General features: G+C 34.3%; 1 protein-coding gene across 5 annotated transcripts in view; it reads left to right on the top strand.

Annotated features, from left to right (window-relative positions):
* The window catches only part of LOC126809752 (glutamine--fructose-6-phosphate aminotransferase [isomerizing] 2), a 78771-nt gene extending 65168 nt beyond the window's left edge, over positions 1-13603 (top strand). For 2 of the 5 annotated variants that reach the window (XM_050534508.2, XM_050534505.2), the window contains 2 exons: positions 4342-4503; positions 11343-13603. In XM_050534508.2, coding sequence (XP_050390465.1) covers positions 4342-4503; positions 11343-11390 — 210 coding nt within the window. In that variant the 3' untranslated portion in view covers positions 11391-13603. Of the gene's footprint in view, positions 1-4341; positions 4504-4917; positions 5080-8208; positions 8273-11342 lie in introns of all 5 variants that reach the window. The other 3 variants (XM_050534507.2, XM_050534506.2, XM_050534504.2) reach the window with 3 other exon arrangements.
* The last annotated feature ends 1851 nt before the right edge of the window (positions 13604-15454 follow it).

The following is a 15454-nucleotide window of genomic DNA, read 5'->3' as shown; positions in this document are numbered from 1 at the left end:
GCTTTAAAATTCCGGAAAACCATATTCAGGTAGCCTCACCCTTTAAATAAAACGCTTAAAAACTCTTTGCATGTACCAGAGTTTTAACCGTTAGAATTTATAATTTGATTTGAATAATGAACATTGAAAGCAGCTCATCTGTATTTGTATTTTTCGCGGACAATTTCTAAATTCTTCATGGTTCAATGCGTGATAATATTTAAAATTGGATTCAGCAAACAAAATAAAAAAATGCGCAATAAATAATTTCCTGGCATGGATTCAATCATCGGAGTAATGAGAGGATAGAGAGAGAGAAATGGGGTTTAACCTCCACTCGACAGTGTAGGTCATTTCGGGACTAACATATGGTTTAATTTTATTTCAATAATTCGCTTGTGCGTAGGGGTCTTTAGTAGTGGGAGGAAACCGGGGGACCCAGAGAAAACTCACAAGGTTGGACGGGCAACCCTACTCCTTGTCACATACAACTGGGGATTCGATACCACGCCAGTTGGCTCAATGATGCCTCCTCCCTGATAGGAGGCCCATCAAAAGATTTATTGAAGACTTGCATTGTCGAATCTCTAATAGGAATATCAGACCAAAAATGGTTCAAACTAGTTTGGGGACCTTATTCACGAAAACTTAAACTAAGATACAATCGAAATTTGAAGAAATACTGCAATTCGATTGGCTGACCAGTAAAATCAATTTGCATATATCCAATGAAGTTGCAGTATTTCTTAAAATTTTGGTTGTAACTTAGTTTAAGTTTTCGTGAATAAGGGCCCCTAACTAGTTTGAACCATTTTTGGTCTGATATTCCTATTAGAGATTCGGAGTAGGGGGGTAGGGGGGTGGTTAACGCGTTTGATCATAAGGTCTGTCATTATGTCAACTGGCGAGGTTTCAATTCCCCCGCTTGTACGTGACAAGGAGTAGGATCGCCTGTTCAACCTTGTTGGTTAACACGTTTTATCATAAGGTCTGTCATTAAGTCAACTGGCGTGGTTTCAATTCCCAGCTTATTCGTGACAAGGAGTAGGATCGCCTGTCCAATCTCATGGGTTTTCCCCGGGTCTCCGGTTTCCTCCCACTGCTAAAGACCCCTACGTGCTTGTTTGAAATGACCTACGGGACGATAAACCCCATTTCTCTCTCTTTCTAATTAAAGATTCAATTGTTACAATTTTCCAGCGAATCTAATAAAGATCAGCAGCTTTTAATGGAAATCAAAATGTTAAATATCATTGTCTTCATTGAATTTATAAAGATGTATTTTTTAAATTTATTTAGATTTTTTGATTTTTTGATTGTTTTATATTTAAATATTCATAAACTATTTTGCATTTATTTACATTTACAAATATATTATCTCAAATTATTTTTTAATTAAAACACTTAAAATCCCATTCCAAGATTGTGGGTTTTCTCCTGGTCCTCTAATTTCTTCCCACAGCAGAAGACCCCAATGTAAGTCCGCCAATGGCCTTGTTTGTGTCGAGTGGATTTCTACCCCTTTCTCTCACTGCTCAAAACCCATTTGTCTTCTCCTTTGAACTCTTAGTTTTATGTTTTCAACAATAGTGGATAGTACTGCCAAACTGCTAGATCCAATATTTTGAAACTGACCACCCCAGCTACCTTTCTTTTTACCGAAGATGTGCCACTTCCCGAGCAATATTCCATTCAGAAATTCGCTCCTTCTTCCTATCTGCTGTAGTTCTCTATAATTTACCATTCTAGCATTCAATTGAACATCTCTCACTCCTAGGTGGATTGGATGGCCGAATGGTTAGCGTGTGTGCGTTGTATCATTAGGTCTGTCATTGAATCAACTGGAGGGGTTTCGATTTCCCGGTTGTACATGACAAGGAGTAGGGTCACCTATCCAGCCTCGTGGGTTTTCTCTGGGTCCTCCGATTTCCTCGCACTGCTAAAGATTGCTACGCGCTGGCGAATTATTGAAATGACCTAGTCCTGAAATGACCTAGTTTGTGTCGAGTGGACCTTAAGTCTCCCTCCCTCTCTCTCTCTCTCTCCTTGTAATTTGTCAACTGTTGAGATAATATATTGTAGATGTAATAATTGAATGATGTTTTTTCCAGTTTATATATTAATCTTTAACTGCATGTCACGCTAGTCGAATTCAACAAGCTATAATATACACATTTCACAACTTGACAATAGGAAAAAAACCCCATTTTAGTCTCAAATAAGTATAAGGGACCAAAACAAAACCAGATGTTAGTCTTAAAATGACTTAAGTATTGTGTTGATGATACATAATACCAATCTGGTTAAAACACAGATCCTATTTCGTTCCATTTTTTATAGTTCAAAATTTTGTTTTACTTGTCTCTACTACATTAGGATCTGGAAGAGTTGTTATATAACCTGCGTTCTGGTTGAAGTGAGGAATTAGCCAATGAAACAGTCTGTTAAGGCGAGTTCTTGGCATGCAATTCACAGAACTGTGGGTAAACCACTAGAAATGTCAACGCTGATTGATTAATCAATATCTGATTTCATATGGTCAAAAGAAGCTCATACGTCCCTGACACAGCCATCCAGTACAACCAGTCAGATCTTCATTTAGTAGAGGCCATTGAAAGTATAAAAAAACGAAACGAAATATAGATCTGTATTTTAATGAGATTGACACTTGGTTTAAATATCAAATTCTTTTGTCTTTTTGGGAAAGGAAAGGAATTCTTCTCAGTCCACATCGTGATTCGAAACTAGTCGATAGTTCACTTGACCATGACCAATAAATCTGTTTTGAATTCATACATTATAGCTTGATGACGACGACCTTTATACATCTTAATTTTCTTCTCGAGTATTTTGTGTGATTTGTAGAATTAATCAAATTTCAGAAATGGGGTTGAACATGCTGCTAATGAAGACAGTCATACACCTTGCAGTGTGTTATCAGGGAAATGTTTCAGCACTACTGCCTGTTCTTTTTTCCAACTTTCAGTTGATCTGTCAATGAACCTTATTTGGGGGTCAGATGGCTGAATGGTCAAATGTGCAGTTTAGAGCATAAAATCCCACACAAGGAGTAGGGTTGCCTGCCTAATTTTGTGGGATTTCTCAAGGTTCTCCACCTGAAAAAAAATTTGTACCACATTTCTCTCTTGCTACACTGTCGTGTAACACTGACATTTAGATTTTTTTCTGCCAAGGCAGTAATCAAATCCAGAAGCACCCGCTTATTGTACAAGCAGCAATATACTCTGAGTCACTGTGGCTCTCAGTCAAGTTCTGTTGTGCAGTCATAATCAAAGGATTGAAATATTTTAAAAGAATTTCATATTACAGAGCCGTGGTTTATAGGGTGTCAATCGAATGTAGATGGAAGCATTACTTAAACCATAGTAGATTGTCCATCAGAAATTAAAATACTGTTGGGGCATTACTTAAACCAAAGGCTACTTGTTTAAATTGTTGGAAATATTGTTGCTTGACAGCTTACTCTTTAATTTTTCCCTGCATTTTTATTAAAGCATTTTATTGAAGAAAATATTAAATGATTTTTGGATTTAGAAAATATCTTTTCTAAAACTGCTTTATTTTAGAAAAATGTCTTTTCTAAAACTATTTGACTAACAAAGTCATCTACACGTTGATATTTTCTTCAGTGGAATTTATTATTATTTTAGATTTTTGAACTTCATTTGAATGTTTTTATGTAACATCCAGGGCTTTCGTTTCAGACTGTTTGACAGTGAATTTGACTGGTTGGAGAACTTAACCATAAAACTCAATAAATAGACTTAAATTTATAGTTATTATGCACAAGGGGGGTTGGATGACCAAATGTATCATAAGGTCTGCCCTTGAGTCAACTGGCGTGGTTTCGATTCCCCAGTTGTACGTAACAAGGAGTAGGGTGGCCTGTCCAACCTCTTGTTTTTTCTCCGGGTCCTCCAGTTTCCTCCCACTGCTAAAGACCCCTACACGTAAGCAAATCATTGAAATAAAATTGAACCATGTTTTAGTCCCAAAATGACCTAGTCAAGTGGATGTTAAGCTCCATTTCTCTATACCTCTATTATGCACAAAAAAAAATGTACGTAAAAATTGAGATAATGCTTTAAAAAGTTGTTTCCTTTACAAAAGGTATCCAGTAAACAAAGAGGTTAATAAATTTACCAGTTTGCAAAATTCTAAAACGAAAGTCCTGGTAGTGTCTGATCAATATTCTTTTTTTTTTATTGTTTTTATGTCTTTTTCCTCCAAATGTATTGAATTACTAGTTGGTTTGTTTTGATTACTAATTGTTGTATTGTTTGTTTGTTTATTTCTATTACTAATTGTTAAATGTGCACGAATGATTTATTTATCTTGTAGGGCGAACCGATTTTGATCTGTAACACCGGAGATACAGAAACGCAATCACAGGCCAATAAATATGTTGAAGTTCCGTTAACTATAGATTGTCTACAAGGCATCCTCACTTGTATTCCTTTACAATTACTCTCACTGCATATCGCAGATACGAAAAACTTGGATGTAAGCATGGAAAAAATGAAACTTGGTATTTATTTATAGCGCCAAGGGCATTGTAATCTGCCAAATTGCATGTTGCTTTGGGTTTTATTTTATTTTATTTTTATAGCTTTTATCACTGGCTGAATTATTTGCACGTGCTTGGTTATCTCCCTTTATTTTGGTTAAAAATAAATTCATATTCCAACTGTGGTTTCGGAGAATGACTGTTATTCTCGGAAGTTCGGAAAATGAATTTGTTATTCCACAGGGGTATTGCCGTGCTGAATATATTCTCCTTTCATATATAGCTTGGTTTATTAATGTTTTTAATTTAATATTGACTAACATCATCACATACCACCTATTTTATCACAATAGACTCATCCTAACACTTATAACCTTATGTTAACTGGATCATCACCATTCCAATTTTAGGGGCGTCCAATTTTAATATGTAACAATGATGACACAGAAACACAGATGTTTGCGTACAAGTTCCTGGCGATTCCGCATAACGTAGATTGTCTGCAAGGAATATTATCAGTAGTACCTCTTCAACTTCTGTCATTCCATATCGCTGTGCTCCGGGAATATGATGTAAGGATTTTGTCCTCCCCTTAAAACAATTGTTTTCTCCAGTTATCCCCCTTTCTTGTCATCATTTCTTTCAATTCATTGGATTTTCTTAAAAATTCTTTGGATTTTCTTCAAAATTATTTGGATTTTCTTAAACATTCTTTGGATTTTCTTAAACATTCTTTGGATTTTCTTAAACATTCTTTAGATTTTCATAAAAATTATTTGGATTTTCTTAAAAATTGCTTTGGATTTTTTTTAAAATTTGCTTTAATTGAAGATATGGTCAAATATGGTATGAATTGGGGTAACTTGAGATGACAATAACATTATAAACATGTTTTTGGATATTTAATCCCAAAAATTAGGGACAACGTTTGACAAGAATCTGAAATCTTTATCAACTTTTCGCAAGACTCTTAAATCTTGAATATTCAGAAAATAACTGTAGGGAAAACATTTCTGGATTCGGTTTAGAAACAACGCTACAGTTTTATTCTTAGTATTATGATTTACAAATCTGTCTTTAGTTCATCATGTGACTGGTCAATATTAAAATTGACATTACAAACCAAACTTTTAAAATTATCGTATTCTACGAAGTTAAACACAGATTTGCAGATCATAAATGTGGAGAAACAGGCAGTAACAGGCTTGATAACTGTGACTGTTATCCCTAGTATAGAAGCATTAACTAGTCCTAAAACTTATATAAGTTGAACTTAGTACCTCACAAACATAGGAGCTGTTTGTCGTGTTATTTTAATTTATTGGAGGAATATTCATCATGAAATGGATACAGAAAGCAGACTATTTAACACGTGGCCTACCAATAGAACTGATGGTTCAAAACTTACAAGTGCTTGTTCGTCACATATATTTTTCAAACATGAGAGTTATGCTTTACGTATACCATGGTGTTTCAATAATCAGCTTTCTGTATCTATGGTTTCAAATTTAACTATATACATATATATATATCTTAATAAAAATAACTTGTGGGTCGGTCCCAGAAAATCTCTTCAAAATCTTTTCTTTTAAGCATTTGATTCGTTGTATGTTTTAATGCATTCAATATCCACTTTCTTATATTTATTATTTGTTTTCCTGTTTCTGTTCTGTGATACAGACATCACACTCTTAAGAGTACATCCTTATTACACAACTTCGTTACTATTACACACACTTCGTTACTATTACACACTTTTCCTTACTCTTAATACACACTTCCTTCCTCTAATACACACTTCCTTACTATTACACACACTTCCCTACTATTACACACACTTCTGTACAAACAACTTTGTTACTATTACACACACTTCCTTATTATTACACACACTTCCTTATTATTACACACACTTCTGTAAAACAACTCTGTTACTATTACACACAACTCGTTACTATTACACACATTTCGTTTCTTTTACACATACTTCCTTACTATAACACACTTTTCCTTACTCTAACACACACTTCATTACTATGACACTCACTTCCTTACTATTACACACGCTTACTCTAATACACACTTCCTTACTATTACACAGAGTTCATTACTCTAATACACACTTCCCTGACTAACACAAATTTCCTTAGTCTAACACACTAGGTCTTATGTTATTTCTTATCCCTCCTTATTTCTATTCCTAGTTCAACCCACCCACTTTTTTAATCCAAATTTGTCTACTTTACAAAAAACGAAAACCGTCCCCATCTTTCTCCTAGTTTCAAAACAACGCTAAGTTGTTGCTTCTCCTATTCTTTCCTCATGCTTGCTATAATCTCTTAAAACTTAAAGATTTTGAACAGATGAAAAGTGGGATGAATGTTGTATGTGGGCAGATAGTAAAATGGATTAATATATTTATTTTTTTTTTATCAGTTTAACTTTGTATTTAGTAAAACAAATTTCTAATGTGAGGGAAAAATGACATGTGGTAGCTTTTTTGGTTATTTATTTATTTATTTATTTACTGAAATTTAATCCTATAGAGCCTATGCTTTTATAGCTGCTTTCCTTTTATCAGCATTTTATTTCTATATACACCCACACTGAAATGTGGTTGGGATATTGTCAACACACTTGTCTGTCCGTCAGTCTGTCGTCAATTATGATCGGATACACTTTAAACTTATGCACAGTACTTTTTGTAGTTCATGAGACAAAGAATCCAATTGATTTTCAATGAGTAATGATAATAACTGTTTGATTTATGGTCCTTGATCACTTCAAATATAGACTATCATGCGATTGATTTGAAATTTATACACTGTAATTATTGATTTTCAATAACTCACACAGCTAACTTATAATTTTATGACCAGTACAGGTTATGTATAATAATTTTTACTGTTCGCACTACGACTTACTAGAAGTCTTTATTTTTGATAAGTTAATCAATTTTTAGTGTCGTATAAATGATCCCATTATCATGAAGAATATAAATGTGACAATATTAAGGAACTGCTTGGAGGACTTAGCTGCTGTGGACATGTTTAGTTGCCAGGCAACCTCAGATCAGTAGTTTACTTAAAAAATAATTATCTCCCTTTTCACTTGCATCGTCAGTAAAATTAGTTGTCCTTAACATAAAAGAAATTTTATTTACACTTTTTTTGCATACAGTTTAACATTAGCAAGTTCTCTGAACTTAAAAAAAAAATGTTTTGGATCTTTGCATTATTTTCTTATTATTTATTTTTTATTTAATTGTTATTTTTTTTTTTAAAAGTAAGATTGAAATTACTTAACTTAGCACATATTGCATTTTGGTAAAAAAAAATAGTAGCAATAATATTCATTTCTGCTACCTGCCATAGTAAATAAATATTTTATTATTTTTTTATTATTATTTAATTAACAAAAAAAAACTTTATATGGTAAAATAATTGTTAATACCGAACAATATTTTATTATTTTTTTATTATTATTATCTTAATTAAAAAAAACAACTTAATATGGTGAAATAATTATTAATACCGAACATTTCATTTTTATTTTTCTTTACATGAAGATTTGAAATAGGATCTTTGACCAAATATCAATAAATGAATAACAACCTATGAGATGTATTTGAATTAAGTTGTGTTTAATACATTAAAATATTGAAATACAGTGTTTCCAACTTTATGCTATTGTTTTTATAGGTGGACTGCCCCCGTAATCTCGCCAAGAGTGTTACCGTGGAATAAAGGACCGACCCCTTCTGATGTAAGATTTATATATGTGATATAAATATATATATATATATTATGTCTACGGCATTACTGTAAAGGGTATTTGTGGGGAGGGAGCGGCTTGAAGACACAAATTAATCTGACAATTTTTAAACTAATTTCATATATTTTGTGTGATAACTATGAACAAAAATTTGTTTGTGTAATAAGAACAATTAGTTTGTGTGATAATTAACAACAACAATATTTTGCATTGTTTCAAATTGCTTTTTTCTTACAATTTTTATCAAAAGTCCAGTTTTAATAAAAAAAAAAAAGAATAAACAATTTGTATATTCCATATACTTGCTAAATTAGCGTTTATGCTTTTCGATAGAAATACTCAAATTGTTATAAATTTATTATCCATCTTATATGAGAATTCATGTATTGTTTCACAGTTCAAACATTAGACCTGGGAATTAAATATCATATTCTGGCCCCACATAGAAATTTCTTGGAGCAATAACAGTCCCCTAACTTCTAAACAGCCAGTGTTTATCCACCATTTAAACAATGTTATAATTTAATAAGAACTAAACAGACAGTGGACAATCAATCGAATTGATTTTCAATGCTAGTGATTTTATTTTAAAATTAAACAAACAAACCGTCATTACTATTATTACTTAATGAAATAACATTGAACGATATGTTAGTCCCGAAATGACGTAGTTTGTGTCAAGTGAATGTTAACCCCATTCCCCTCCCTCTATTATTACTTCTTATTACTTTATTATTATCAAATACACAAATTATGATAAAGGCCATAGGAAAATAGGGGGGTTGAATAGCCAAATGGTTAGCATGTGCGTGCTGTATCACAAGGCCTGTCATTGAGTCAACTGGCGTGGTTTCGAAATCCCCGGTTGTACGTGACAAGGAGTAGGGTTGCCTGTCCAACCTCGTGGGTTTTCTCTGGGTCCTCCGGTTTCCTCCCACTGCTAAAGACCCCTACGCGCAAGCGAATTATTGAAATAAAATTAAACCATATGTTAGTCCCGAAATGACCTAGTTTGTGTCGAGTGGACATTAAACCCCATTTCTCTCTCTCTCCATAGGAAAATAAATTTACTATACATATACAGATAGAAAATAATTAGGCTATATAACTTCGTTCCACAGGCATTAAACAAAGTTGTTACACACACAATAAGACAGTGAAAAGCCAAGCGTGAAATTTATAAATTAAGTTAGGAAGTCCGTTAGGAGTTTAGATTTATATATAGTACTATATATATCAAATACAAAAAATAACATAGAGGCCATAGGAAAATAAATTTACTATACATATACAGATAGAAAATAATTAGGCGATATAACTAAGTTCCACGGGCATTAAACAAAGCTGTTACACATACAATAAGGCAGTGAAAAGCCAAGCGTGAAATTTATAAATTAAGTTAGGAAATCCCTTAGGGGTTAAGATTTCTATATAGTACTGAGTATTTTTTACAGATAGACATGTCAATAAAATATTTTGATAACAGAATAAATATTTTCATTGTTACATATGTATTTATTTCCATTCACTCATCTATTGTTCATTTAGAAATACATATATACATGTTCTGCAGGCCTTATACTGCCCTGCTAATTTGCTTTTAAAGCTTTTTTGCTACTTGTCATAATCCATGTTTTGATCTTTAATAATAATAATAACTTTATTCTAATTTAAGATTAAACTTTAACCTGAATAGTATTCAGTATTCATTTTTAAATCAATTTATTTTATCAATCAACTGTCTCAAGATTTTTTTAAATAGATCAAATTATATATTGATAATTATATTTATTATAAAATTCCTCGTATACAGAGAGAGTCTTGTCAACTGCACCCTTGTTTATCATTCTGTTACCTAATCTGTTTAATAGATCAACATGAAAACAATCAGGGCCGTTATTCACGAAAACTTAAACAAAGTTACAACCAAAATTTTAAGAAATACTGCAACTTCATTGGATATATGCAGATTGATTTTACTGGTCAGCCAATCTAATTACAGTATTTCTTAAAATTTCGATTGTATCTTAGTTTAAGTTTTCGTGAATAAGGGCCCAGGCCCCAAGTTCAAAAAGCATTCCCAGACTTAAGTTAAGAATTTACTCAACTTTCAATCACTGTTGATGAAAAATATCATTGATCCAGAAATGATGTAATTGATACATTAAAACAACAAAGTTTTATAAATGGCTACATTTTAGTTAAAATAAGGCGAACAGTTTCGAGTAAATTCTTAACTTAAGTCTGAGAATGCTTTGCGAACTCCGGACCTGATTAAAATACAGATCTATATTTCGTTTGGTCTTTTATACTTTCGATGGCCTACACTACATGAAGATCTGACCCGTTGTACTGAAGGGTCGAGCGACTTTTGACCCTATGATTAATCAATCAGCGTTGATGTTTCTAGTAGGATATCCACAGTTCTGTGCATCACACCAAGAACTCCCTGCAACAGTCTGTTTCATTGGCTAATACCTCGCATCATCCATAACACGGGTTATACAACAACTCTTCCAGATCCTAGTGTAGTAAAGACAAGTAAAGCAAAGTTTTGAACTATAAAAACTCTAAAAATCGGATCTGTGTTTTAATCAGATTGGGTGTTAAAGATAAGAAACGCCATGATGATTCTGTGTAAAATATAGCAGGTCATGTGTAAGAATCTGTAATTATAGATATACATATACGATCTCTGTAAGAATATCTTAATTTCATAGCACCAAGTTGAGACAAGGCCGAATGGTTAGCAAATGCCCGCTGTATCATAAGGCCTGTCATTCGTGGGTTTTCTCCGGGTCCTCCGGTTTCCTCCCACTGCTAAAGACTCCTACATGGAAGTGAATTATTGAAATAAATTAAACCATATGTTAGTCCCGAAATGACCTACTTTGTGTCGAATAGATGTTAAACCCCATTTCTCTCTCTCCCTTTTAAAGATTCGACTTTCACAATAATGTTGTTAGCAAGGGATTCAGAATCCCTCCTTTGACGATCAGCAACTTTATTTCACCTTCCCTGTTTCTTATAATAACCGTGGATCTCGTTTGTTTTATTCTAGGTTGACCAACCACGACATTTGCTGAAAACACATGCAAGTAACCAATGACAACATTTGCTGTAAATACATAGAAGTAACCAATAGCAACATTTGCTGTAAACACATGCAAGTAACCAATGACAACAGTTGCTGTAAACATATGCAAGTAACCAATGACAACAATGGACCAGTTTTTATTTCATATATTATTATTACGTTTATTTAGTTTTTTGATGATATTAATAATTGTACATTAATCTATTTCAATAATCTATAACTTTGGGGGTCATATTTTTTTATTACATGGCAAAAGGGGATTTTTGTTTTGTTTTTAGAAAACGCTTAATTTATATGTTCAGTGGCAGATCAAGGTAGGGGCTATCGTGGCCCTCCAAATCGTAAATAACCCTATAAAATATGCATTAATTATTATATTTCTATGAAATGTGTAAATTTTAGCTTTTTGTTGGTTGGTATGGTCTGCCACGGTTAATACTACATGATAAGGCCAGCTCGATTTTTCGTCATAGGTCACGAGATGTAAACGTGGCTCGCGCTAATCCCAACACTAACGCTGGACCTAGCCCCAATGCTTACCCTAACCCTAACCTACAATCTTGACAACAATCACGTGCCCTTACCTTGTTTACATCTCAGTGACCTTGACAAAAATTCAGCTGGCCTTAACAAATAGATTTAACCGGTCCTCCACTGCTGTTGTGTAATTGTTGTATTCATTTAGGCCGCGCAAACAAAATATAATGGTACTCAGACTCGTTCGATATTTTTTAGGACATGGGTAGATGAGCGGATATGCCGGCGAATCGATTGCGGTCATAAAATATTTGCCCGAAAATATCTAACATACTAGAAACGTGTAATTAGTCAGGCAAATGGTTTGACGAGCAGAATCGTCGTCGCTGTGATCAGTCACGTGGGCGATTTTAAAAATCTGCGCAATTGTGCGAAAAATATACTCATCTACCCTAGGTATTAGAGTTACTTCAGAGAAAGGAAATTTAATAGTCTTTTATATTTTTTTGTTTTAAATAAAAAACTTGTGGCTATAATTGAAGCGGGCATATTTGAGGAACAGAATATATATTTTTTATATGGCCTTATTTGGGATTTTTAATTTTAAATCACATCATTGAATTATACTTCGTCAAATATCATGGGATCTTTGTAAATTGTTGTACTTCAACAAATATCATGGAATATTTATTAACTCATTGTATTTCATCTTTGGTTATATGATACAAATAACTACGGTTTTAACTACAAGAAAAATACCAGAAAATTGTATCCATAAATTACATAATGTCATGCTCGACATCTTTAAACAATTCCAAATACAGATAACACTATCATCCACTACATTTCTACGCAATCATCACATGACCATCCTCTTGTATAGATACTGTATGATTGCCAGGTTATCTGTACCATTGTTTTACCCCAACATGAAAGGATAAAGTGACAACTGTACTATAACTCAGGTATTATGTAGTTGGACTGTTTTAGTAGGTCTGTATCTTATGTTTAGTTCCAAAGCATTGGTCTGTTAATTACTCAGGGGTTTGGATGGTCGAATGGTTAGTGCGCGTTGTATCATACGGTCTGTCATTGAGTCAACTGGCATGGTTTCGATTCCTCGGGTGTATGTGACAGGAAGTAGGGTCGCCTGTCCAATCTTGTGGGTTTTCTCCGGGTCCTCCGGTTTCCTCCCACTGCTAAAGACCCCTACAAGCAAATGAATTATTGAAATAAAGTGGAATGGATGTTAAACCCCATTTCTCTCTCTCTCTCTCTCTGTTAATTACTCAACACTGCTAGTGATAGTAAACAGTTGTAAACCCAACATTCATCATCTTAAATGGGCCATATACAACAGTAGGAACCCAGTATTTTTTCATGATTCTCAACAGATTTAAACAGTTTTCCAACAATGGTTTGAAACTAAACATTAAACACAGAAACTCCCTCTAAAACAACACAACTACACGATACCTGAGTTATCGTAAGATTCAAGATCTGAGCCAAATTTATTTATTTGAGCTTTAAATTATCAATTAGTTTGTTTTATAACCATTTAAATTATTTCCCTTAGTGATATCTCATATTTTAAGCAATATTTATTATGTAGCGTGTCTTTGTTTATATGATATTATATGACTTTAAAACTGTTGATCGCTGTTTGTATTATGCAGATGATTGTTGGCTTAATCTACGCTTAAATTTACTTAAATCTGATTATTTAACAATAAATTTATAAAATATCACTGTTTTAATATATTAATATATAAATTATTACCAGTATGATATTTTGTATAGGTGGTTCCCAGCCTTTCTCTAAACTCTCTGACCCATTGGGACATATACAAATACACCCTACCGCTATTACGCGCCTGCTCAGTATATCTGGGTATGACATTTTCTCTCCAACCCCTTGGGACACATACAAATACACCCCACCCCCATTACACACCTTGGGACATATACACCCTCACCCCTGTTACAAATCTGCTCAGTTCAGTCATATTTTCGGTAATAGTACCGGGGATCGTGTGCTACCATTGTTTAGAAAAACTCTAAACTGAGCCATTTTGATACATCATCAACCCATTGCAAGTTGTGGTCATTCCTATTAATGTGACACTGATATGAGCTACAGAAATTCTTTGTCCTATACCGTCAATTTTATACTGAAGGCGTGGGAAACACTGATCTTATCAAGTTATAGGACATATTCTGTTAAAGGCCTGGCTGTTGAAATGAGTTTGCATGTAATCTCGGCCTTGCTGTAAAGACCTTGTAATCTCAGCCTTGTTGTAGAGACCATGTAATCTCATCCTTACTGTAAAGACCATGTAATCTCAGCCTTGCTGTAGAGACCATCTCATCACAGCCTTGCTGTAAAGACCATGTAATCTCAGCCTTGCTGTAAAGACCATGTAATATCAGCCTTGCTGTAGAGACCATATAATCTCAGCCTTGCTGTAGAGACCATGTAATCTCAGCCTTGCTGTAGAGACCATGTAATCTCAGCCTTGCTGTAGAGACAATGTAATCTCAGCCTTGCTGTAGAGACCATGTAATCTCAGCCTTGCTGTAGAGACCATGTAATCTCAGCCTTACTGTAGAGACCATGTAATCTTAGCCTTGCTGTAGAGACCATGTAATCTCAGCCTTGCTGAAGAGACCATGTAATCACAGCCTTGCTGTAGAGACCATGTAATCTCAGCCTTGCTGTAGAGACTGTAATCTCAGCCTTTCTGTAGAGACCATGTAATCTCAGCCTTGCTCTAAGGGATGACTGGAAATCTTGGTTTATGTTTAGACTGTAAACTGGTTCTAATTACACAGTTTATTAAATAGCATTTCAAAACTTGATCACCTGTCTTTATTATGTTTATTAGGGGGGGGGGGTGAAGGGGGCAGCAGTGGTGGCCTAGAAAGTTGATCATGATTTTCCAGCGTGGTCCCCATCTTGTCGGTGATGCAGGACGGAGGGTCTTGCAAGGGACAGCGTCTAGTTGTTTTGATGAAACGAAAAAAAACAAGGTCGCCTGTACACATTGGCGTACATGTAAAAGATCCCTTGGCAGTTGGAATTCTATATAAGAGTAACCCGAAGTGCCGCTGTCTGGGCAAAATTTCCCTTATTGGGACACTGTAGAACATTAAACCCTATTTTATTTTATTTCAGTTTATGGTGAAATGAGTGGATGGCTGCGCTTTAGATCATAAGGTCTGTCATTGAGTCAAGTGGCATGGTTTTGATTCCCCGCTTGTACGCGACAAGGAGTTGGGTGGCTTATCAAACATCGTGGATTTATCCTGGTTCCCCCCTCCCCCCCCACTGCTATAGACTCCTATACGGAAGCGAACTATGGAAATAAAATTGAACCATGCTAGTCCAAAAATAAGCCCATTTCTCTCTCTTTTATTATGTTTGTATTTCTGTTAGGGGCCACAGTGTTCGAATGTCCCAGATTTTAAACGTGGAGTCAGCCGAAGGGTATGGCTCCACTGCCATGTCAAAATATCCCTTATAGCAAAGTGCATAATTTATAAATGTCTTTACTAGCCCAGTTGATGCAAAAAAGTAGAATGGCAACTTCTGAAGAAGA

The sequence above is a fragment of the Patella vulgata genome, chromosome 2, assembly GCF_932274485.2.
Source record: "Patella vulgata chromosome 2, xgPatVulg1.2, whole genome shotgun sequence".
Taxonomy (NCBI): Eukaryota; Metazoa; Mollusca; class Gastropoda; family Patellidae; genus Patella; species Patella vulgata.
The sequence above is the reverse complement of the archived record's forward strand: the minus strand, read 5'-3'. Positions and strand labels throughout refer to the sequence as shown.